Raw genomic sequence first — 24,361 nt, forward strand, 5'->3', positions numbered from 1 at the left:
TACATCATCTTCGTTTGGGATCCGAACTTCTCCTAGTAATTCATAATTAAGGATCATATATTTTATTCTTTGAAATCACGATCATTTCATTGATAGCTATTAAATAGAACAAATGTATTAGAAAAGGATATTGTTTATCTCGATTTTCACGTCCTTCCCGTTCATGAGTACGTTCCTTTGTGTAGGGTGACTTTTCCTGAAAATATATTCTCATATGAATCCTCCGAATGCCACATTTTCCTGTAATTGACGTTTGGGTACTTGATAGTATCACCTATTTTTTCTGGTCTTTGCTATTGTCTCCCATTTCGTCTTTTCAATGTACTCGAAGCGGACGTCTTTATCAACTAAGGGGTCAAGGAATAGTGTTAGAAAAACGATTAAAAGTTAATTGATGTCAGAATGTTGGAATAAATATAAAAAAAAAAAAAAAAAAAAAAAAATAAACTGTGATGTTATAGGATTTTTAAAAAAAATGTGTAATGTTATTGCGACGTGTAATGAATATTCTTATCGAATACAGACGCGTTTCCTTTCTCGTCTATACCTTTTCGTACTTAATAATTACAGGGAGGGCAACTAATGACCTACTTACGACTCGTTAACGATGACAGCTTATACGAATATCGAAAAAATCATTCAAATAACATAAACGAAAAATTAATAAAATTGCTAATGTTTATAGCGCATTATACTCTGACTTATTTGAATGAATATCGATCTGATAAAAAGCAATTTATATTTTCTTTACTAGAGATAATGGAAACTTCAACTTGAAACTACCAACCTTATTATAATGATGTTTTTCTCTGTGTTCTGGAATATCACCGTTTTGATGCGCTCCTTTGGCTAAAAATATTTTCATTGATGTAAAAATATGATTTAAAATAAATTTGTATCGGCGAGGCGAACGTGTATACCTCTTTCGTCGTCTTTTCTTCTTTTCTGTTCGGTTGTGACGGCTGAATCGTCTGCTCTGTCCTGTTTTCATACGAAAATTATATGCAATTATATACTAAATGAAATGAACTTATGTTCTAGATACGAGACGTACCCTTTTCCGACCCAATTTCTTTTCTTTGCGCAGTTCTTTTTGTTCGTCCCTTATTTTCCCCTTACTCGAACGCTCCTTCTTGTCTAAATTGCCTTCTGCGCGTCTGCCTTCCTGCTAACGACAACAAGTCGATTTACAACAAGGTAAGAAACGAATCAACGGAATGCAAAGGTTCTCACCTTCTGTATGCTCTCAACTTTTCTCCTTTTTGCATCTAAAATTAAACGTAGATTAATACATCTCGATAATATTTTGAATATTTTTATACAGACCTCTGTCAGATCCATCCTGCGTTGGTCCAGAACTAGCGCTACTGTTTGATACGCTAGAAAGATCTCGATCTAAATTGTCTACTCCGCTGCTGTAATAATGTTCTTCCTGTAATTTAGTTAGCGTTAAACAACGATAAGTTCCTCGAATGTTACACAGTAGTTCATATAGAGTATGCAATTACTTTATAATATTTTCTATCCTTTTTATCTATAGGATCGTCTTCCTTAATTTCCTCCTTTTTCGCGTGCTTGTCCTTTCCATCCGAACTCTCCTTGCTCTCGTCTTTCTTCCTGATTTTCTCGGAACTTTCGCTAGAAACAGAAAACGTTACAGCGCCCTAGCATTGCGTAGAAAAGAATTTAAATATCCATTATGTAACTTACTGATGTATTTGATTCGACGCGCTTCGTTTCTCCCGCTGATCCTTATTTTCCTTTTCCATTCGAGTGTCGCCGTTGGTGATCTCTTTACTCGACATTCCGTCGCCGACTTTTTCCGACACATCGTTGCTTGGAGCATCTTGCGTCTTTCCCGCCTACGTAGAAATTATATTGCTACGAGTATTCGCTAAACAAATCGGCCATAAGTACAAACCTTATCTCCCACGTGATGAAAGTCTGCTTCGCGAATCATATTCGGGGTTTTGGCTTTCAGTTGGCCACTGTAGGAAGTGGCCAGGACATGTAAATCCTGACGTTGTCCGCGTTCCTCTTCTCTGACTTTCTCGACTTTACGTTCGAGGATTTGGGATAGTTTGGCCAATACAGGAAAGTGTGGCAATATTTTTATTAGTATTATTAAAGAGTTTCTTATTTGTACATAATCCTTAGAGTCCAAGCAGACTACTATAGCCTGTAACATGTAATCATTTTAGTACTCGAGAGAAATGATCGAATATCCTTATACAATACCTTGGTAATTTTGTAGTGCCACTTGTGGCAGACGTGTCTGTAATTCTCGAATCCTACCATATCGTTCGCTTCGGAGAATTGATTGCTAACTCGGAACTTTGTCACGAATCCAGGATAGTTGCTGCATTCCTACAAGCAAGAGAGACGTGTGAACACGTTCGAGTGTTTAAAACTAATTAATAAAAGCGATACCTTATCGAATATGGCTTTCTCCGAATGCCATCTCATTACTGTCTCCAACATGGCGCATAAAAATCTTCCGTAACGATTCGCTTCGTTCTCGGTGCACGAGGTAACTGAATACGTTATATCACAGAAAAGCTGGAAAATTCAAGTACAGAGTGAACGTTTTATGTAGCTCCAGGCGACGGTGTTCCTTTGCTGATCGCACTTACTCTGTCGTAGCAAAGAAGCGTCGAAAAATTCGCAGTCTTTAATGAATGTATAGTGTGAACGAACTTTGCACAATACATGGCATCCACAGTGGTAAATGTACAGCGAGGAAACAGGCACAGTTGTAGAAATTGGGTTATCGTTTCGTTCTTTGCTGATTTGGCGCTCCGAGATAAGAACCACGAATCCTTTTCTTGTCTGATGGATCAATTAGGCAAATTACTAACGCTCGTTTCAGTCTCAGTATGACATAATGTATATAATTATACCTCAGATACGCGAATACTTTTTCAACGTGTTCTTCCTGTTTTCTCCTTTCATCTTGCAATTTCTCAATTAACGTAGTGTATCTTTCCTGTTCCTTTTTTCCTTTACTAACATTCTGGAAAGAATACATCAACTAAAATAAATAGAATTAAAAATTAATACAATTTTGTGGCACGAAGACACATCGACGTACCACGTCTTTCGAGTCAGCACTCTGTATCGCGAGTTGCTTCAGCTTGTTAATTTCGCGCTGATAACTTTCAACAGGGACGTACAAATCGTACATGGACAGCGACCAGAATGTCACCAAGAATTGCGGCGAAATGTCTTCCCATACTTTCAAGGGGTGCAAAGGTCTAACGGACTGCGCGACAGGCGCCATGACTGCTTGCGCAGCTTCTGCGTATTTCGCTTGCTTCATAGTAGTCGACATCTTCTTGTAGTTTGGGTCTGCTTTACGCAGCGCGTCGTATTTAATCTGAAAGAATTATTCAGATGAATTTGAACTCTAAGAAATGAATTTCAGTTTATTTAAAACACGTCGATGATTTACGTTAATAGCGTGGGCGAACATGGGTCTCGCGAGGAAAAATGCAACGTCAGAATGTATGTGATTGTCCTGGAGCATAGAATGTATGGAGGGAAGTCTCTCCACGTACTCGTCAACCGTCATCGTCGAACCCAAGAACGTTCCGAATTGAACTAACGTGTCTTGACACTGATCGTATAACTTTCCTGCGATTTTACGTTAAATTATAGTCTTATAAATTTCTATTAAATAATCTATTAAATAATCTATTAAATATTCAGCTCTCGGGATCGCTTACCAACGAGTTTTAGGTGAGATTTATCCGTTTCTCTGTACACGACGCAATGTTTCTGTTGCGCCATCAGAAGACACAGAGCTACAGCGAGATCGTGTTCGGCGAGAGCTTCTTTCAATCGTTGAGATGATTTCTTTGTGTTACGTACTTGACTAAAGTAACCAGCCTAGAAAATATTTTAGTAATGAACGCATGTTTGCATAAAATTGACTAGTTATTAATTATTATTTACTAATACTACCTCGTTCTTCAATAAATCTCCTCCCGCCATGGCATCCAACTGATCCGAAGTCATCTCCTCCGCGGCTTCGATGCCTGCCATTTTTTGTACTATCTCTTTCAATATTAACAAATCTAAGCTGAAATGAATTTACACATTGCTTGAAATTTATTATTACTATATATGTATGCTGCAATTAAAAAATCTTCAGTACACGCGATACTCGATTCATATTTTCACGTGGAATTATTCTGAAATTGCAAACAACGAATCTTATCGCAGAATATTGCCGTTAGCTTTTAAAGAAAGGTGTAACCTGTATGTAGAATATATTAAAAAATTAATTTTACTCGAATTACCTTTTTTGTGCTTTAAGTTGGTTGGCTACGTATTGCAACAGACCGGTGAGTTCGATATTATATTTCTTGAATATGGCTCCACAGAAAGAAGCAAGAGATTGGAGCCAGAGGGATATGCTGGTGCCATCGTGCTTAAATCTATCTCTATCCGCGCCTGCCAAAGCTTCCACGAGACAGTAACCGAGTACATCGTACGAAATATTCGTCAGGTATTTTAAAGAATCTACAACAGGTCCTGTAACACGCGAAACGATCAAAGAGTTTAACACGAAAGTCTGGGAGGCAGTAACTAAATCGCAGTAACACTTTTAACTGATGACATCCAACTCTGCTAGATAGTACATGATTCCCGCGAGATTATCTACATACCTATGAGATTATCGTACAACTGAATCTGTATAAGAACGTAATCGAATAATACACCAGGCGACGAATGAGTCAATTTCCCTATCGATCTTCCCACAGGTTTGATAGTTTCCTTGCTCACTCTCTTCATGATAGATTTGATCATCTTCTGCGCGTCAGCTCTTTTCCGCAGAAGAGCAGCGTGCTGCAATGGTGTGTCGTTCTTCCAGCGAGCGTACAAGCAATATCGATTTTGATATGGATAATATTTTAGAATGTTCCATAATTCTTCCGCGACGCAACAATTGCAATCCATAAAAGACAATGAGGGTAACAGCGCCACGTCGAGGATAGTCAGTACATCGTAGTAGAGATTGTTGTTTTTGTCGACGGGCTGCTTGTTCGAGTCCAATGGACACTGCTTGATAACCACGTGACATAATCTCATGATTTTGTACATTAAAACAGGGTCGTGGTGTAAATTGGGACCGAGAACTATGAGCATTGGTAACAGCTGATCGTGTATATGTTCGAGGCTTTCTAAGGATTTTGGTGCGAGAGAGCTCTTCAATGGAGGAATTCTTCTGCCTTGTATTTTTGGCGATATGATGCAATATCTGAAGTACGACACAATAACACAGTACCATAATTTAATCGTAACAACGTATTCGATGTCAATGATGAATAAAACTAGACTTACTTGCGGTAAACGGGTTCGATGAGAGCCTGTATCATCTTACACAACGCTAACGCGATAGGACGCTGATCTGTGAGACTGTGTTCTGGTAATCTACCGAATAAGTTTTGTGCCACCTCCCAAGCTCCTATTTCTAAAAGTGCTTCGCATAATCCGAACTTTTGATTACTCGAATACTTATCCTTTTGGAAAGAAACGACAAAAATAAAAATTTTATCGATGCCAACGCTATTCGAGATGAAATTGCACGTTCGTGTACCTGTAGGTTCTCTTTCTCCTCCAAGACTTCTTCTTTATCTTTAGTAGAGATTATGCTCAATTTGCGAACATATTCTTTCGCTAGTTTCATCGCGTGCTCGTGTTCTTTGATAATAGTCCTATCGTCTGGCACTAACCATGGCAATATATCGTCCAATTTGATGACACCGTGTTGCAACATTAGCGCAGTAACTTTTTGTAATGAAAACGGAGTAGCATTGACGGTACAACAATATTTAAATCCTAAAACTTCACAGAGCACCTGCTGGTCGCTCATATACGAACGAATTAAAGGAATAAAAAGTGCATCGTCCTGAGGTCGATTTTCAAAAGTTTCTAATAAAATGTCGAGTACTCTATTAGGGTCTAAATTGAAATATCCTACAAGAATGATACATATATAGTTCTGTATGGAATTCAAACGATACCAAATACTTCATGATAAATCGTATTAGAGCAAATAACGTTTTATGCACGTACCAATGAGAGATTTAACAATTTCTAGTATCGATGGTACTTCATTTTCCGGACGTTCCTGATTCAATTCCACTATAAGTTTAGAATAACCTTCGCTTTCTTCTCTAAATAAGTTAAATTTACGTTGTTTATAACTGTAAGAAGATATAAACTTTATACAAGCCTAGTATTGGATAAGAAAGTATTATACTATCGGATGAAAAATACATACTACAATTTTGTCTTCACTTTGATAAATTTGGTTTGGAAATTCTTATTCTTCAGGGTTCCTACGTCTTGTAAGGTATCGATTTCTAATCTTTCCTTTAATATCCTATCTGTTAGAAACTGTGCAAAAAGCATACCACATAAATTAATCATGTCATTGTGAATTCTTTCTCGTGGACCATAGGTAGTTCAATCTTATTTATCTAATAAAATACCTTTTCTGCTTCTTTCACAATATAATAAAAGTTATTTCTTTCTTCGTTATGTGCTTCCACATCTATTAACGTAAATATATCTACTATCGCGGATGGTATTGCCCCATCGATATTCTGGAAAGAAATATATTTTATTTGATTGATTTTCAATGCGGTGTGGTAGTATTTATGGTCCATAGTTAATTATTCTTACCATCAGTTCACCTAATGTCTGGACTACATTGTCCCTCTTTATGTTCCCACGGATTCCATTCGATATTAATTCGTATAATCCTCTTCTCCATTCTAGAAGGAAAACAAACACCATGCGAAAACTGCTTAACATGCTCAAAAATCGATAATTCTAGTAAGTCTAGTAAATTCAATGATAGATTTGCCACGTTTCTTATAACGATACGCTAGTTTTGAACATTTAATACCCATGTAAGTCAGAAATTTTGCAAATAAAGTATGATCAAGAGTGAGGAGACGTAAACATGAGATCGTAATGTACACAAAGTGTTACACTGATGCAGCATGGTACCCAAGCTGGCAAGGTAAATGGTAAGACAATGAAAATTCACCTGTAGTGTTGCCTTCCTTAAATTTGTGCTTGATTAACTTGAGGCTGCAAACAGTTGTTAATTGACAATTAACTCTTCAGAAGAGCGAGAAACAGGAGAGATAAGTTGCAACCATCAATTGCACAGAGTATGCAGTATCAATTCAATATTAATCGAACGCACTTCTGACGTTAACGCGTTAACCACTTACAAATCATTTTTCCCATGTTTATCCCATGCTTTCCATAATTCTGAATTCCACACTTTACCAGCCATTTTAATTCCATGAAAAGCTTTTTGTGATTAAAAACAATCGTATCAACATCACAGGTTAATAGACTCCATTTTACGCCATTGCAAGCGTCCTCGAAGCTATCGTGGCGCGATCTTCCTTACGTCATAGATTACGTCTAGTACGACATCTTTATTATTCAAACCAATCTTCATGTAAACAACGCAATTTTTAGTGTAATTGGTAAAATTCTTGTTATAATACTGAAAGAAACGTATATTAAGAAATATTAAATACATGGAAATATTAAACTTAACATTTCAAATAAATACTGTAATATATTTTAATATATTGCAATAACGAATAACGAACTAATAGGAGGCCACCGATTACTGAGCCGCTCCGTGAACGCTCACTTAACCTAAAAACGTTTCCAACACATAAAAAGTATGAGTTTAGGAACACTAGAATCTTTAGTTCTTTTGCGTCGAACCATAAGTCGGAGAGGTAATGTCAGACTTGCATAAAATAGAATCGTGAAACATCTGGCTGTGAATTTTGAATAATAAATAAGTTTCGGTACAATTACGTTAATTAATAAATGTACGACAATCCAATGTTAATATTATCAGCCTAGAATATCACATGCTTCCTACGAAAGTATAAGTTGATGGTTTTGTTTACTGTTATATTTATGAACTAATATAATCTGAATTAATTGAAAATTATATTATTTCGCCTTAATAATTCATTCTGTGCAACTATGCCTTAAATCTTTGTATACTGTCTACGATTCCTTGAATTTTTTAACGAATTTTAATTGTTTGGTTATGTCATGCTGTGATAGTAAAGTTCCAATATTTCTTTTCAGGTAGAAATGGCCAAGTCTACAGAGAAAAAAGGAAAGAGCGCTATCAATGAAGTAGTGACTCGCGAATACACCGTGAACCTTCACAAACGCCTTCATGGTGTTGGATTTAAGAAACGTGCTCCACGAGCAATTAAAGAGATACGCAAGTTTGCTGAGAAACAAATGGGTACTCCAGATGTGAGGATCGATACTAGGCTTAACAAACAACTTTGGTCCAAAGGAATTAGGTGAATAATCATATGTATCATATGTATAATCTAAAATTATATATAATTATATTATAATCTGTACACATATAATGATTACGTATAATGTCATATTACATTATTTACTGATCTAAACATTGTGTTATTTAGGAATGTACCATTCAGAGTTCGTGTACGACTAAGCAGAAGGAGAAACGACGACGAGGACTCCGCGAATAAATTGTACACTCTCGTTACGTACATCCCAGTTGCTACTTTCAAAGGTCTACAAACAGAGAATGTTGATGCGAGTCAAGATTGAATTTCTAAATAAATAGTTTTCATCAATTCTTGCTCCCATAATTATTGCGTAACCTTCTATTAATTATTTACTTGTTCAAACAAGTTCTAATCTCTCTGTCACTTGTGTACGTTTATGACAATACTTTGTATGTAAATCTTCAAATTTAAAAAGAATTTGTTCGCCTTGAAATTGCACCATATCGATCGCAAGTCGATTGTCGCGAATAGATCGAAAGTTTTCGAGCTCGCGATATTACTGAATTAGAGAATAATCGTGTGTATCTGGTGGTAATACTGGCTAGTGGAAAAATGCTAACACTCTCTGCTACCTTTAGAAAAGTTTATTATTCGTAAGGATTCTGGTATTGCGATACTGTTGCGGCTTGAATAGTATTAATCCTGAAATAGAGTGAAATAAAGCCAGAGCGAGTAAGTACCATTAAGCAATCGTAGAAATGCTCGCCAATTATATTTTTAATTCGATTTGCAAGCCAGAAGCGGAATCGTAGACTCAGACTTTGTTTATACGTACGATAACGAGTGGCTAATCTTTTATTAAAACGCCAAACGTAAATTGATTCGTTCCTATTGCTTTATTTTCATCATCACCGTTTGCTTGCTTTCTTATTTCATTTAAATATATCATATTCTACTTTACCAAACCGTTCGTTGTACTCTTATTCGAAAATTTCTTGAGTGTAAGTCACGGCGTCGCATCCCACCGAGGTTACATTTGCATTCAATAGCGTTAATTAAAAGAGATCGTGGGGCCCCTTTGTTTATTGTAGCATGTGGTTCACACATGCATTCATTTTTTCCCAACTTGAATAAACAGTTAAGATCTCAGTATACCTTTGATGTATATGACTACCTTTTTGTAACATGAGTATAATATTCTACGTATAATAAAGTCTCTCTCTCCCTCTAGAATTTAATCCTTTAATTAATTTATCTAATCATGTCTCCTTAAAACTGACTATAGATTTTTTCAAATTCCTAGGTAATTTTATAATGGAAGGAGGTGGGGTACTTACCGCTGAACGTAGCCCGGCACGCGCGAATCTACATGTAGCATTCACAGAGAAAGGAGAAGTGAAAGAACGCAGAGAGAAATTCCTGACAGCCAAGTATGGGTCTCATCAGATGTCTCTTATTCGTAAAAGACTGGCAGTGGAAATGTGGTTGTTTGATGAACTAGAAAAATTATACGAAACAGTTGTAAGTTTGTACGTCATTTTCCTTTAATTATAAATTTTATTTTAGTCTATGCTTAATGTAATCTTCCATTTTTCAGAATGACAGTGGTAAAAATCGAGAAGTCGAAATCGATATAGATGAACTTCTTGATATGGATAGCGACGATCATAGACGAAGATTTCTGCAAGTATGTAAATGTATATTATATAATTATTAGAATTGGTAGAAGGAGGTAACGTTTATAATTATTTTATTTTATTTTATTTTATTTTATTTTATTTTATTTTATTTATAGGAACTACTGGTCGATACCAAAAAGCCTCCACATGATATAAACGTAAGTAATACGTGTGTTTTGGTAGATTTATAATATTCTTTTAAACGAATACGTGTTGGTTGGTTTAGCAGTGGAATAATATTTCCCTCTCCAAAGTTTAAGGGGTTACGCTATCTTTTAGGTAGAAAAATAAATGTTTCTTTTATGAAATGATAGTTTGGACTCTTGCATATATAAGTTTTATTGAAAAATGTAACAATGACATAAATCGCAATCTGAACTGGACTTTAAACCACACTGCCTATCGTATTTAACCGCGTTACGAAGATATAAACCATTTGTACAATCTTTTACATACAAATTAGCGTGACTCTTTAATACTGTGTGACTAATTTATTAATTTAGGATGTTTTATTTAAAAACAGCACAAGGAATTTCGGGTAGAGCAACGTAGCTTAAACACGGTTTATCCTCCGTAATATTTCGAAAGTAACATTCGCGTACAAACTATTGTACTAATTGTTACTAACACAAGTTGTTTATGTGTTTCAGAAATTCATTAATGATTTACTCGAAAAAGCTAAAACACTTTGAAGAAGTTTCACGTTCTTCTTAACACTTACGTGTTTGCAAGGACTTTTTTGAAGCATTAACAAATTTGCTCAGATTTGGAACGAGTCAAAGACATATTCAAGCCTTAACGAGTTGCGCACGTACAACTCAAATGCCAATTTATCATTACTTGGATAGAACTTAACGGGGAAAAACATTAAAATGACTCTGCACATTTTTATTCTAGCGTGTATTATTTCATATTGAAATCGTAAGCATTAGTATCTGACTTATCTCAGTGCAATGGCTAACTTTGTTAGTTATTTGTGTGCGCATCGCATATCAAGTAATAAACCTCACAGTACACAACTGCCTTGCTGTACGATCCATCCAATGTGATGTATAATAGAAAAAGTTTGTTCTTCTACACTCTAGTTTTGTATGCCTTCTATACTCCAATCATTCGTAGTAATATTTATGTTGTTAAGGATCGACTAACAATGCTTCCAAACGTTGTAACTATACCAAATGATTTCTATACATATCCTATGTTTATCGAATTATCCCAACTGAGAATACGATTGGGTTCTAACAGTTAATATTCCTATGTTCTAGTAGTATAATCAATTAACACGATTTTATTTATTTTAGAAAATACTTTAAGGGAGTAATATGAACAAATTTCGCATCGAATGCTTGTACGAATTAAAGAAGAAATCTGTTTGATAATATTACGTAGCAAAAGCGTGTATGTTTCAGATGATTTTATCGCTGGCATAGTAATTAATTAAAACGTGGAAATGACACCTATTGTTGCTGCCCTACCGAATCAGTATTGAAAATTACTCTGCTATCGGTTCCTTTAATATTTATAAATATTTAGCAATCTTAGATCTATTATTACATTTTTTTTAATTACTTTGTTACTTATATAATTATGTTATAAATTCCACGATTTAAAATTTTTATTTATGACGTACCTGTTATACTTTTTTAAATTATAAAACGTACCAATTTTAAAGAATCATTAAAGAGAGTCGTTGTCACGATAGTATGCAATTATAGGTGACATTTATACGGTTTATCGACTGTCATTTACCATCAACAATCATGTAAAAGAGGAAGGAAGCAAACTTGACATAAACTTCCGAAAACACACAGATCTCTTACACCGAATGTATCTCGAATTATTACTTAATATTGTACCAAAAGACTGCACAAATGGAATTTACCTTCCTCTCAAAACTAGATGCGTACAGAAATTACACGACAAATAAGATATTACGATGGATATATCATTAATGAACGTATACATAGTATCGGATGTCGAACGAACTGAGAAGTTGGCAAACACACTACGCAAAAGGAACTTTTGTGTTCACGTTGGATAGAATGTAAAGCAATACCAAAAATGTGATCACTTTGCAACACGTCTTGGCAACACAAAACAACAAAACGAAAGAAATCGATCGTAGCGTTATTAATCCCCAGCTAACACATTGACCGCCACATCATTCCTGTTGGATCGGTACAAGTTTTTGCTATGCTAGTGTGTCTGTAAAATTCGAGTCTCTAATTTACACTAAAGAAACAGTTTTATCCAGTTTCATTCGAATCAATATCGTACAACTAAATGTAGCTACGATTCATGACTTTTGATGGATTGTAAGACTGTTCGACAATCTTGGTCGATACTGATCTGGCAGTCAACGTGTTAAGGTCATGGAAGAGGAATGGAAACGGTTTTATCCAAGCAAGGACTAGCGAAATGTACGAATCATGATTATTTACGAGATATTAGGGTGTACAGAGATTCGCTTGCCATTCGTTGGCAACATGGCAGAATGTAATCTTTGTGGACTTGTCGTCACCATAGGAAAATGTGTCTAGACTACTTGTCTACCCTTAAACTTCCATACAATTTGGGCGAATAACGGCTAATTAACAGCGTTCAACTCGTCTCGTCACCCATACATGTATATTTAAAACTTTATACGATGAAATATATGTGAATGTGTAATTAAGATTAGGAATAAACGTATACGATAAACTTTGATCTCGTGCGTGCAATCGATGGCGTGTTCGGTCCATTTGGACGAGTGAATAATACCATTCAACCATCGAACGAATACGCCAAACTTCAATCAAAGCTTATCGTATTAGAAAAAAATACAATCAATTCGTGCACTTGTGATTTAGTGTTGTAAAGAATATGCGATCTTCGATAGAGTTATGTTCACCGAATCGAAATTATGAAGTTTTTAAATTTTATAATCGGAACAAGTAACGCTATCAAAATCTTTGTTCTTTTGTTCTACGTTATGCGATAAGGTGTTAAGTCGATGCATATGAAATGTTATCTTCTCCTTTCGAACAAATTTTTAACACGTATGCGTACTATTAATTGACATTTCAGATGCATCATCTAATTAAGAGAGCGTGATCGGTGCTTTAAACGTAATGTTTGTTAGCGTGCGAAGAATGTTTTGTATATCATTACGGCTTAGTGTCTCGAAAGTAAGAAGAAAATCTTATCCAATTGTAATAATGTATTTCAACATCGTTTTCTCGGTGAATCATTTACAAGAAATTGAAAATGTCTCGTACAAAAGAAGAAGGCGATTTAATGTATACCATTGTAATGGAATTTCTTGTCACGTGTGAATGCTTGGAATGTTCTCGCGTAATACTAAATCAAATCAATCCACGACACTCTTAAGAAAGAAAGACACCTCTACACCGATTGCAAAATGAAATTCCTGCATTCATGACGCGATTTGAAAGATACAAATAGGACGTGAAAATAGTAGGTAATTTAAAGGTGCGTTTATGTATACCGAACAACGGCAAAAAGAAATGTATACGCTAAAACATTTTCTATTCGCGTATACCGTTACAAAAATATCGTCTTTTCGACATAAAATTATACTTTCGATCGCGTTATTTTACAAAATATTAACTGTCAAGGAGGGTCGTGTTCTTCGCTTCGTCTGCAGCCATTCGGTATATGTAAACGTGTCCCACACAGATTCTCATTCTCCTCGTTTTAAATTGGCAAGTCAAGCGCAAGACACATTGTAATTGGAATAAGAAAAAGATTCGCATAAATACTTTACATAGTTATGTCTCAAAATTATTACTGTATTTCGATAACGCTTATGAATTCCTAATACCAAGCGCTTGCTCCAACTCCGCGCGCTTCTGTTGAACTTTCGTATAGAAGTATCGGCAAACAGCCTCCTGAGCCCAGGGTTGATAATAAAATTCCGCCCTGCGTTCCTCTTCCGGATTCCCAACGACGTCTATCATAGTCTTCAAATCCCTCGTCTGGGATATGATCCACTTGTTGATAAACTGCTGAGGATCCTTGGCGAAACTTAAGAAAAACTCTCGATTCGTTTTCAGCTGATTGATCGTCTCGACCGTTTCGTGGATTTTGTTGTCGAGGCTTTGAATCTCTTGTTGACTCGCAGTGGATAGCAGGAAATTGTTCATTTGCGTTTTCAACGTGTCGTCCACTTCGACGTCTATGTCGTAGCACGCGGTTTGCTTAGTTTCCGTACCTGATACGAATCATAGATTATTTTTTAGTAAACGTATCTTAACAATTATTATCGAATGAAATTATTGCTTACCTTCTACGCTAATGACGTGATTAATTACAATTGGATCAGGCGGATGAAGCAACGGATTTAGACGCTGTGGTATCTCCGCGAATTTCATTCTCGAACAAGCAAATATTTGCTCCAAGTATTTATCGCAGTTTATGAACTCTCTTTCGTGGCTGTCTTGAAGTTTATGGGTTTTTATGTACTGCCAGAGCGCGGAAATGATGACGGGTCTCGTTTGCGTATGTACACCTAACAGTCGTGCTAATCTGGGATCTAATTTAAACTGTAAACAAGAAATGATTGATCAGTAGCAGCCCCGTCGATTCTTTTCAGATATATTGATAACTGTTCGATTTAAAAAGACAAGAGAGCAGTACTTGTAAGGGCTGGTAATCGAGTAGCAAAAGAATGGTGCACCGGACGTTTTTATCTCCGGGTCTCTTCACTTGGAATCCATCAGTTTCTTGCGTCGTTAACGTACGGTGCCATTCGACCAAGTGATTGTCTGGTCCGTACAGATCTTTATCCAATTCTATAACTAAGCTTTTGAAGAACGAGGAAAACTTCCTCTTCACCTAAAAGTTTTAACGTGAGTTCAGATACTTCATGTTTCACGCTTTATTTAGTTTTACGCAAAATTTCTTGCCTTGTTAGGATCGTTTTTGGTGTCCTCTAAGAGCCGTCCTTCGACTCTGAGTTCCCATGATGCGACAGACCCCTCTTCTCCTTCGCCAGCCTCTTTCGCCGGGTAGAAAGTGTTGGAGATAAATATTCGCAACTTTCTCTTTTGTTTCATAGGACGTTTGAGGGCTTCTTGTATATCCAGCCGTTTCCGCATTATGGTTGCATCCAACTTCCTCTCGAATGCGAGTAGATCCATGTAAGCCTGCGATTCGGGCACCAAATCGCGCACTTTCTGCGGCAATATTTTGTCCGCCAGCTTTTTCTTCTTCTTGGATGTGGAATGTGAAAAATCACTGTTCCAAAAATACCTAAATGAGTTTGTGTAAAAATCATAGATTCAAAAATCAATAAACCAATTTTGAAGCTTATGAAATGCAGTGAAGTTCCTGGTAAATGGTTTTCAACATTATTATTTTGATAACGATAATCGAAATGATACGATGCGTGTATTTCAGGTATTTCAAAAGACTTCTCAATGTTTATTTCATATTTTAAATCTTTTTGCCTTACATAGAATAATATATTGCTTTCTCGTGTACAAAATTACGACTATTAGGTTTCTCGTTTTCTTTGATTTATCAAAGTAGTATGGCAGGTCGATGAGCGTAACGACGAAAATACAAATGTGAAATTAAAATTAAGGCATGCAATGTTGGTATACTTACGGTTTCTGCTGTGACATGGGTATACGTTGATCCGCACTTCTTTTCCCAACCGGGGGAGTAGGCATCGGGCCTTGACGCATATTGGAGTAAGGCTGGTTCGCTCTTATTATACTAGCTGGACCAGGCCCGGTGGCAGCCATCTGTGGAGGTGGTGTGAACCCAGATCTTTGTTGCATCTATACAACAAATTATATTGTAGATAATGTAGCTCTAAACATAGTTACAAGTTGATATTTGCCAAAGTACATGTACTTACAGGAAAATTTGGGCCTGAATACTGTCGTAAATTTGGAGGTACAGACGATGCTGCATATCTTTGTTGCGGTGGGCCATTATTCCCTGCATTAGGTACAGGAAACCTTTGCGCCATATCTCTTTGGTAACTGCCCTAACAGAAAAGATCGATTAGATTTTTATCTGCATGAAAATAAGTATTACAATATTTTATCGAATAAGTATGTACGTTTACATTCAAGAATTGTACATACAATTTCTAAGAACAACGACAAACAAAAACATAACCTTCGTAGCTACGCATAATTGCAACCTTCAACAGGTTAGAATCAATTGCACCGTTTTAAAAGTATTTAAATGTTGCAAACGATGACATTCGAAGATGCAATAAATACCAAAACGCGAAGAAAACCGATATTAAAGCACTGTGAGTCCTAGGTTTTCTCGGCAGTCCGTCAAATTCGTATACATTGCATCACAACACATCTTTGAGTTAATGTATTTAGAACGATAACTACTGACGTTCTGATGTAATGAGAAATGTAAAAAAAAATTAGAAAAAGGGAAAAATGAGTAAAAACCTGCGCTTTCAAAGCTTCTATTCAGTTTTCTGCAGGGTTAGTGCAGTTAGTTAGGGTTATACTAATCGCGATGCAGCATAACATGGACGAATGTAAATGACATACATGGAAACCATGTTTTTAGTTGTCAGCAGTTGGTATATACGAGGCGTCAAAGATGTATTACATAAATATGCATAAAAATGATAAATTTCATATATTAACTAAAGTATTGTAGCATTATAAAGCAAAGAATCGTATTAATTATGCATTTTTTTATGAATAAAAAATTTTGCATCGCCATCTAACTGAAACTGTTGGCACTACAAACTTGGGCGCTTTGCCGCTAGATGACGCCACCGCTAACAATTAACAAATTATTTATTATTCGTCATCAATGCCCAATTAATACCATTCAATGCTTTATTACGCTATGTATATTAGATAAACATGTAAATTTCTAATTTCCATGCATATTTATTATCCGTTAGTGGCGCCATCTGGGGACAACAGTTGGAACTATTAACACTACAAATTTTGGCGTTTCGAATTTTATTTTCGGGAAGCAAGAAATTTTATTTTCTCACCATGCGTATATTTCCTAAGCCACAGAATAGGCACGTACTGGATATTCTTTTCGCCATTCAATTGTTTCAGTCATGAAGATAGTTTCAGTCTTGCCAACTTTTGGTATTTCTTGGCACTATGGGAGATGCCGCTACCAATATTTATAATATTTTTACCTAAAACTGTATTATATCTACAGATTCGCACATAAATAAATCAATAAATAAATAATAAAATAAATAAATATTAGTGTATTCTTCAGAGAGCGGCTCAGTGAGCGTTTTGTCTGGCTACTCCGTTTCCGCTCTCAAACATGGCGTCCTCCCTCTAGTAACAAGCATAGTCAACATCGAGGATTCTCAGAGAACTTTCCTTTCTGTTAACCTACTCCGTGCTCAGCCCATTTAGAGTTCGTTTCGGAACACTAAATTCCCAGGATCGTTATTAGGAATCAAAGAATCGGTCCCTTCCGCTTGCACTATCAAAGGGAGCAGGACTCTTTCTTAAGCAAAGAGCAGAAGAGAAGCACGTTTTGTAGCGATTATATCAGGTTTAGACGCAATCGCGATCCCGACATGAAACAGAAAACTATGTACGCATTGTCCGTAACGATTAGTTGAATGCCACTTCCGCTCGCAAAACTTTTCTAGCTTCTTGGAAAGACTGCTCCGAAAGTTACCAATTCGATAAACAATAAATAAAATACAATGGCCAGTGACATGGATTGTGAAAAATCTGTCGCAGAGTAAGTAACAACAGTCTTTATTCATGTAACGTTACACAATACATTCTTTAAATTAGTCGACTTCGTAATTTAGAGTAATGTAATTTGCACTATCATCACATAATTAATACTGCAATATTGTTTGTAAACGTAGGAAGTACAAAGAGACAACTCTCGATTAATCAAACGTATCTATGCCTTTCAAACGAATCTTCAATGTTTTTATATAATTATTTGCATTCCGTGTTATTCGTAACATTTTAAAAAAGATTTGTGATGGGGTTACGTAATAAGAATAGCAAAGGGTTTACTAATTGCTTCATGTTTTCATGAATATGACTTTGCAAATTAATTAATTCACAATTATATGCTTTGTCATTTTAGGTTGATGAAGAAGAAGAATGAGTGTGCCAAAGAATTGTTCTCTGGAAAGAAATACAAAGAAGCATTAACCGAATATACAGAACTTATAGGTAAAGTTTACTTTGATAAAGAATTTCTGACATTGTGATGTAATAAATCAGTAACGTCTATATTCTTTTAGAATTGAGTCCACAATCTTCTCTATACTATGGAAACAGAGCTGCGTGCTATATGATGCTTGGCAAATATCACGACGCTTTGAATGATGCAAAAAAATGCATTGAAATCGATGCAAGTGTCTACAAAGTATGTTGTATGCTATGTATCGATATGCACGAATTAAACGAATAATCTCGTTTCTAATTTTAATTTACTTACATTTCTAGGCTTACAGAAGAGTGATAAGATGCTGCCTAGTTTTGGGAGACGTTGGTCAAGCTCAATCCACTTTAACAAAGTTATTGGAGCTTGATCCTGATAATAATTCGATAGCTGCGGAAAAAAAAGATTTAGAGTATGTACAAAGGTATCTTAAAGATGCCGATGCTGCGTATAATTCCAAGGATTTTCGAAAGGTTCGTGATAAATTCGATAATATAATATCTAGATTCCTGATTCTTCGTTATTATAATAGACTATCGATACTTATAAATAAATGAATTACAAATAATCGATTCAATTTTTATAGGTCGTGTACTGCATGGACCGTTGCTGCGATGTAAGCACTTCGTGTCCACAATTCAAACTGACTAAAGCGGAATGTTTAGCATTTTTAGGAAGATACCAAGAAGCACAAGAAACTGCAAAGTACGTCGGTTACTTTACATTGTTCCCTAGATGTTTGAGATAATTTCAGACCTTACACTTCGTATCCCTGTTTTAGTGGGATCTTGCAGTTCGATAAACAAAACGTGGACGCATTGTACGTTCGCGGTATGTGTTTATACTTCCAAGATGATATCGACAGAGCGTTCACGCATTTTCAACAAGTACTCAAGCTGGCTCCGGATCATGCCAAGGCATTAGAAATATACAAGGTAAGAAGCGCTAGAACAACCCTTGAAATATGTATTATATCCCGTTATAATTTTGCAGCGAGCCAAGAACCTAAAGAAAAAGAAAGAAGAGGGTAACGCTGCTTACAAAACAGAGCAGTATCAAGAAGCATACAGATTGTACACCGAAGCGTTGTCTATAGATCCTCAAAACATAGTGACGAACGCAAAGCTTCATTTTAATAAAGCGACAGTAGCTACAAAGGTATCGTTACACCTTTTTTTTTTCTTCGCTTTTGAGAGTTATTAATTTCCGGATCTTTACAGTTGGGTCTTTTAACCGAATCGGTCGCGGAATGTACAAAGGCGCTGCAATTAGACGCGAATTATTTGAAGGCTCTTTTGAGACGAGCGGCGTCTTACATGGAACTTAAAGAATACGAAGAAGCCGTTCACGATCTCGAGAAAGCGTGTAAAATGGACAAGAGCCGCGGTACGGTAAACAGTTTGTTTCTGCTATTAAAACAATCTTCCAGTCGCGTAACTCTGAACTTCGATTTATAGACAACAAACGATTACTGATGGAAGCAAAGTTTGCGTTGAAGGCATCGAAGAGAAAGGATTATTACAAGATTTTAGGAATCGATAAAAACGCGTCGACCGATGACATTAAGAAAGCGTACAGAAAAAGAGCAATGGTACATCATCCAGGTGAGCTTGAGAGTCGCGTTTATTTTAAAGTGGGTACTCATTCGATCCTACCGCTGTTCGCAGATCGACACCCGAACGTAACCGAAAGAGAGAAAAGGGAACAAGAGAAGAAGTTCAAAGAAGTTGGCGAAGCCTATGGCATTTTATCGGACCCTAAGAAGCGATCGCGTTACGACAACGGCCACGACGTGGAAGACGGCGATAATGGATTCGAAGGTTGGTAATTACGGTGTGGTATTTTTAAAAGAGAGAATAATATTTCTACCTGGTTTACAGGTATGGCTGAATCCGCAGCCTTCCAAACGCTCTTTACTCAACACAACGGTTATCCCTTCCATACAGGAGGTGGTTGTACCGGTGGTGGTTTTTCCAGTGGTTTTACCGATAGTTTTATTTACCACTTTACTTGACCAGATTCAGTGAAGCGCATCTTTAATCTTTATACCTCGTTACTGTATTTAGTTTTATTCGACAAATGAGTATCTTAGGATTTTATGTACCTTCTATTCGTAGCGCAAACCCGTACCCCTAGACAACGTAAATAATATAAAACTTATTAGATATAGTTTTATATATTTATTTAAATACTTGTAAATATGTCTTATATATGTAATATCCTTGTATCGTACATCTTCGCGATACGATAAGCGTAAACGATGAGTCTTATGGTTCGTGTCGGTTCTTAAACTGGTCAAACTTCTTGGGAAAGTGCAGTTGCATTGACATAGGTATTTACTAAATGTTAAAGAGTTAATCTATGACTATGAATTTTCTGAACCTGCTTCGATTCGTTTGCGCCCGTTATATTATTTCTAAATTGGCTTCGTTATGAGATAAACAAATTCCACGCGTTTCTTGGTAGAAACGCAATGTACGAAGCATTGTTAAATTGACCTTAATAAATTCTTGAACAAACCATGTCGAAGTTCGATTTCGATTATTAGAATAACTAAATAAATTCAAGAATAACGCGACGAGGAGCAACATTGATCGCACGTTCGTTAAAATAAAATATAAACTTGGCGTTTCTATCGTTTATTTAAATACAAATATCGCATTCTAAAAAATGTACTCATCTATTCGAAATAATAAATATATGACAATTTGCAAAGGCAAAGTAACTTCCAATGTGCAATCGTAATTGTTCGTTTTTCGTACAAACGCGTTTCGGTACTATGCAACATTCGATTACTCTTATCGGATGTCTTTTAACAGTATGTATGTATATAAGGCACGCTATAATGGTCACAGCTCGAAAAATACAAGGACGTGTAAATTTACGAAAAATTATGCACAATTTACTAGATTAAATTAAACGGCACGAACGTTAAGGCACGCAACAGCCGAAATGTACTTGTAAGAGCATACGAAAAAGTGTAACAGCACCTACTAATATACATTCGCTGAGATCCTACTTTCAGCGAGCATACGCGTATCTCACTTTATCGACGATTAACGATTTTCGATATTACCAATCGGTTTTGTATTTGTTGTTGTAAAGGTACAATCGTTAATTTGCATAAGACAGCACATCTTCGTTTCGAACGTGTCAATATATCCTTTAAATTAGCTAACATTATTGAGCATAAAAGTACGGCTTTAAAATATACTGCGCAAGGTCTTTTAAGTAAGTACTCCGATCTAACGATAAGTTTTAAGTAACTCTTACGGATTATAAATAATAATTTATGAAAATTGCTCGTTCTAAAATAAAACGTTCCGAACAAATTACAGTATCTGGGATCTTACATATACGGCATAAGTACGTATCGATATAATAGTATGTTTGATAATATATACATATATACAAACAATCCACTATAAATCCTGAATCAACTTTGTGCTATCGTATGTACTACCTCGCGCTTAATTACTCGATTCGTTGTAAGAGGCCCTGCCCGCCAATTCGAGCAAGTAACGATCGGGATGATCTATCCAATCGCTGGCGCTCAATTTAACGATCCTTTGCTTTTCCGCTTCCTTCACCTGCCATTTTTTAATTTCCAGCTGACGCTCCCTGAAAACATTTTTCCGTGAATGTTTTCGTTAAAATTTGTTTAAATCATACTCATAACTATACACGCGTTACCTCAACTTCGTGTCTCCGCAGCCCCAAACTTCTAAACTGGCGATTGGATAAGGTGCGCCTGCGATACTGACCGAATGGAATGATTCGTCTATACTGATGTATGGCGAACGCGTGTTACTCCCAAACCGCAATCCGTGGGGATAGCCGCGGATGTTAGTATTCAAATAGAGTACTTTGGCTCCCCTTTCTATAACTCTGTACGATGGAAATAGTTCGATGCCAACCGAGTCTTCATCGCCCCAATACAAATGGCTCTCGCGCCACTCTACCGCCGAGCATATGCAATACGTAGGAGAAATCGTGTCCTTGTCTGGACTAACAGCCCTTATGAACAACAGAGTGGGACCCCTGTACCCTAAAACGTGATGAAGAAAACGGTTGGCTCCTGTTCCATGCTCCGAGCTATTATACAACAACGCCCAATGTCTAGGACACACGCTGCCCAACCTTTTGGCTATCAAAGCGTGAGGAACGTCCTGTGGCGAATCAACCACCTAAACATACGTTTCTTCCGCTATTTAACAATACAACGAAACGAAATATAGAAAGACTTTAAATTAAAATGTACCTGAAGGTAACTTTCTGGCAGCGTACTCGACAACAACCATACGTAGCTCACGGGGAGCAGAATTTGAGGAAATTCTATATCCGGTTGCTCCAATATGGGCGTTGGTATCTGCAGGTGCGGTTGAGGTTGCTCTTTGGACAGCAAAACTTTACCGTTCCGGTAAGCAGTCGTCAATACGTGTACTATGTAATGATGAGGACCGTGTATTATACGTGGACAGTGCTGCGAAATCCAATTGCTCACGAAGCTCACAGATAACGCATATTTGCCGTGAAACTGTAATATAAATTTTATAGTATGGAAACTGATAAATATAGGAATATCGTAATAAATGTTACATTTACTGACACACGAGATGATAACTGCATTGATTATCTGTTCCGCGTAAATACACGAAGAGGTTCCGCTACTGTCCATAGCAATTTTGTAAGAAATGTACAGAAGATTCTTCAATCCATCCGGACCGACGCTTCCATCACCCTTCATGTTCGAATACATTTTTACATAATTTTCTAGTATGATCTGATCGTTCATCACGGAGAGGAACTTTTCAGCTTGTTGCTTAAAGGCATTGGCACTCAAATAGGAAGTATTGACGTTGGCCACGTGATGCAGGTAGTTGAACAAATGTTCACCTAACTCCGGGTAATTGGGGAACAGGTACCGTTGAAATACAGATCTTGTAATACCGGTTATACGTTCCTCGTCGTGAGTCAAGTGAGACAGAGTCTGTAAAATGCATACAATGTCAGGGACATAGTTACAGAAATATCTGAGTGAAGCCAACAGCGCTCTACACAGATCTATTTTGTTGTGAATGTTATCTGTGAAAATTGTGTTGAATCGGGAGCATGGTTATAGGTTAAACAAATTGGAGCATTTGTTGATACATAATGACATTTCATGGATGATCGTTGAAGAATGACCTGTAAATCATTCATGAAGCGCACACGACGTTTCAAGCTTCGAAAATGTAAAGGATTTGCGAAAACGACTAGCATTCATGAAGATCGTCGAGCTGTTCCCTTTGGAAATGCATCTCTTTTAGAATACGCGACGAACGTGATACGGTAACGCAGTTATAAGCCAACTTCCTCATACCTTCGCTAGGCTCTCGATCGGAAAGAACTGCATGTGTGCATTGTTTTCTAATTCTGTTCCAGAGGAACTTTTCGAAAGGCTAGTTGCATTGGCTGTATTGCCGGCATTCGCAACGGAATCAGTCTTCTTGGTGGATGCATGCCCGCGTGTCACTTGGTTACCCATTGCTACCCCGGCTAAAATATTATCGTACAGGCGAATTCACTGTTTTCTCATCTGGACATAATATTGCTCACGACAACAAAACATGCATGCAACCATATGCAATTTTCGACAAGATCCTCATGAAAGATAGAAAAGTAAATAGACCCATCAGCGCGTGCTGGAATCTACAAACTTAGGCGATTTGACGTCGAGTGCGCTAGTAAGAGGTTTGAAAATGGCACCATCGAATAGTTCTCAGTGGTGCTACCAGATGGCGCCACAAAATGCGAAGATGCAGCGCCATCTTACATCTCCCGCTCTACTTTACCAACAGCTATGGCTGAACAATTGTATTACGACTGATTGGCGCTGCTTACAATCTAAATGTTCTTTTTGTACAATTCAATTGTTATTGTTACTTCCTGTTATGAAAAATGTCAAATTTATCATCTGTATCAATAATTATTTAATTTAACTATAATTTACTTAGTGGTGCCATCTAGCGGTTGCAGTAGAAACTATTTTCACTACAAGCTTGGACGTTTTCCCACCGATGGCGCCACTTCGTATATCTCAAATAAATCCAATTATTAATATAATTCGATTTACTATTAACAGATATGTATTTTAATGATATTCGTATCAAGAAAATCATTAAAGCGAATTTAGTTATTCGTTTTAAAAAC

The 24,361-nt window shown here is 36.7% G+C and overlaps 6 protein-coding genes across 14 annotated transcripts; 3 read left to right on the top strand and 3 right to left on the bottom strand.

Annotated features, from left to right (window-relative positions):
• Positions 1-125: 125 nt before the first annotated feature.
• LOC128896956 (THO complex subunit 2) lies at positions 126-7,413 on the bottom strand. The gene is made up of 28 exons (XM_054160562.1): positions 7,254-7,413; positions 7,064-7,107; positions 6,694-6,785; positions 6,501-6,614; positions 6,290-6,405; positions 6,082-6,212; positions 5,603-5,982; positions 5,347-5,525; positions 4,671-5,263; positions 4,302-4,536; positions 3,964-4,081; positions 3,726-3,888; positions 3,452-3,633; positions 3,092-3,376; positions 2,901-3,013; positions 2,634-2,829; positions 2,431-2,559; positions 2,239-2,367; positions 1,922-2,179; positions 1,711-1,862; positions 1,509-1,638; positions 1,327-1,432; positions 1,234-1,268; positions 1,055-1,168; positions 921-981; positions 788-849; positions 275-347; positions 126-196 (listed from the first exon to the last, which is right to left on the bottom strand). Exons 1-27 carry the CDS (start codon positions 7,316-7,318, stop codon positions 294-296), a joined length of 4,236 nt encoding a protein of 1,411 aa, XP_054016537.1. The 5' UTR covers positions 7,319-7,413; the 3' UTR covers positions 126-196; positions 275-293.
• A 294-nt stretch (positions 7,414-7,707) lies between these two features.
• Positions 7,708-8,679, top strand: LOC128896945 (60S ribosomal protein L31). Of its 2 annotated transcripts, none has more exons than XM_054160547.1 (3): positions 7,708-7,781; positions 8,146-8,372; positions 8,502-8,679. In XM_054160547.1, exons 2-3 carry the CDS (start codon positions 8,152-8,154, stop codon positions 8,650-8,652), a joined length of 372 nt encoding a protein of 123 aa, XP_054016522.1. In that variant the 5' UTR covers positions 7,708-7,781; positions 8,146-8,151; the 3' UTR covers positions 8,653-8,679. The 2 variants fall into 2 exon arrangements, with proteins under 2 accessions (XP_054016522.1, XP_054016520.1); XM_054160545.1 differs by having other exon boundaries at positions 7,725-7,877.
• A 127-nt stretch (positions 8,680-8,806) lies between these two features.
• Positions 8,807-12,106, top strand: LOC128896943 (protein phosphatase 1 regulatory subunit 14B). 4 transcript variants are annotated; one of them, XM_054160541.1, is made up of 5 exons: positions 8,807-9,062; positions 9,634-9,851; positions 9,928-10,017; positions 10,126-10,167; positions 10,660-12,106. In XM_054160541.1, exons 2-5 carry the CDS (start codon positions 9,645-9,647, stop codon positions 10,699-10,701), a joined length of 381 nt encoding a protein of 126 aa, XP_054016516.1. In that variant the 5' UTR covers positions 8,807-9,062; positions 9,634-9,644; the 3' UTR covers positions 10,702-12,106. The 4 variants fall into 4 exon arrangements, with proteins under 4 accessions (XP_054016516.1, XP_054016519.1, XP_054016518.1 ...); XM_054160544.1 differs by having other exon boundaries at positions 11,311-12,106; XM_054160543.1 differs by lacking the exon at positions 8,807-9,062 and adding an exon at positions 9,125-9,202.
• A 593-nt stretch (positions 12,107-12,699) lies between these two features.
• On the bottom strand, positions 12,700-16,561 carry LOC128897048 (brahma-associated protein of 60 kDa). 5 transcript variants are annotated; one of them, XM_054160699.1, is made up of 7 exons: positions 16,435-16,561; positions 15,876-16,007; positions 15,620-15,795; positions 14,917-15,247; positions 14,648-14,845; positions 14,295-14,553; positions 12,700-14,222 (listed from the first exon to the last, which is right to left on the bottom strand). In XM_054160699.1, the coding sequence occupies exons 2-7, from the start codon at positions 15,987-15,989 to the stop codon at positions 13,816-13,818; spliced, it is 1,485 nt and encodes a 494-aa protein (XP_054016674.1). In that variant the 5' UTR covers positions 15,990-16,007; positions 16,435-16,561; the 3' UTR covers positions 12,700-13,815. The 5 variants fall into 5 exon arrangements, with proteins under 5 accessions (XP_054016674.1, XP_054016670.1, XP_054016671.1 ...); XM_054160695.1 differs by having other exon boundaries at positions 14,917-15,262; XM_054160696.1 differs by having other exon boundaries at positions 14,917-15,262; positions 15,876-16,002; positions 16,435-16,551.
• An 833-nt stretch (positions 16,562-17,394) lies between these two features.
• Positions 17,395-20,691, top strand: LOC128897050 (dnaJ homolog subfamily C member 7). The gene is made up of 11 exons (XM_054160700.1): positions 17,395-17,725; positions 18,089-18,177; positions 18,249-18,373; positions 18,454-18,642; positions 18,756-18,874; positions 18,951-19,104; positions 19,163-19,327; positions 19,390-19,555; positions 19,627-19,773; positions 19,837-19,989; positions 20,050-20,691. The coding sequence occupies exons 1-11, from the start codon at positions 17,688-17,690 to the stop codon at positions 20,181-20,183; spliced, it is 1,479 nt and encodes a 492-aa protein (XP_054016675.1). The 5' UTR covers positions 17,395-17,687; the 3' UTR covers positions 20,184-20,691.
• On the bottom strand, positions 20,335-23,844 carry LOC128897051 (uncharacterized). Its single transcript, XM_054160701.1, has 5 exons — positions 23,532-23,844; positions 22,779-23,159; positions 22,431-22,706; positions 21,863-22,356; positions 20,335-21,790 (listed from the first exon to the last, which is right to left on the bottom strand). The coding sequence occupies exons 1-5, from the start codon at positions 23,694-23,696 to the stop codon at positions 21,640-21,642; spliced, it is 1,467 nt and encodes a 488-aa protein (XP_054016676.1). The 5' UTR covers positions 23,697-23,844; the 3' UTR covers positions 20,335-21,639.
• Positions 23,845-24,361: the final 517 nt, after the last annotated feature.

Source organism: Hylaeus anthracinus, unplaced genomic scaffold, assembly GCF_026225885.1.
Source record: "Hylaeus anthracinus isolate JK02 unplaced genomic scaffold, UHH_iyHylAnth1.0_haploid 11978, whole genome shotgun sequence".
Lineage (NCBI taxonomy): Eukaryota > Metazoa > Arthropoda > Insecta > Hymenoptera > Colletidae > Hylaeus > Hylaeus anthracinus.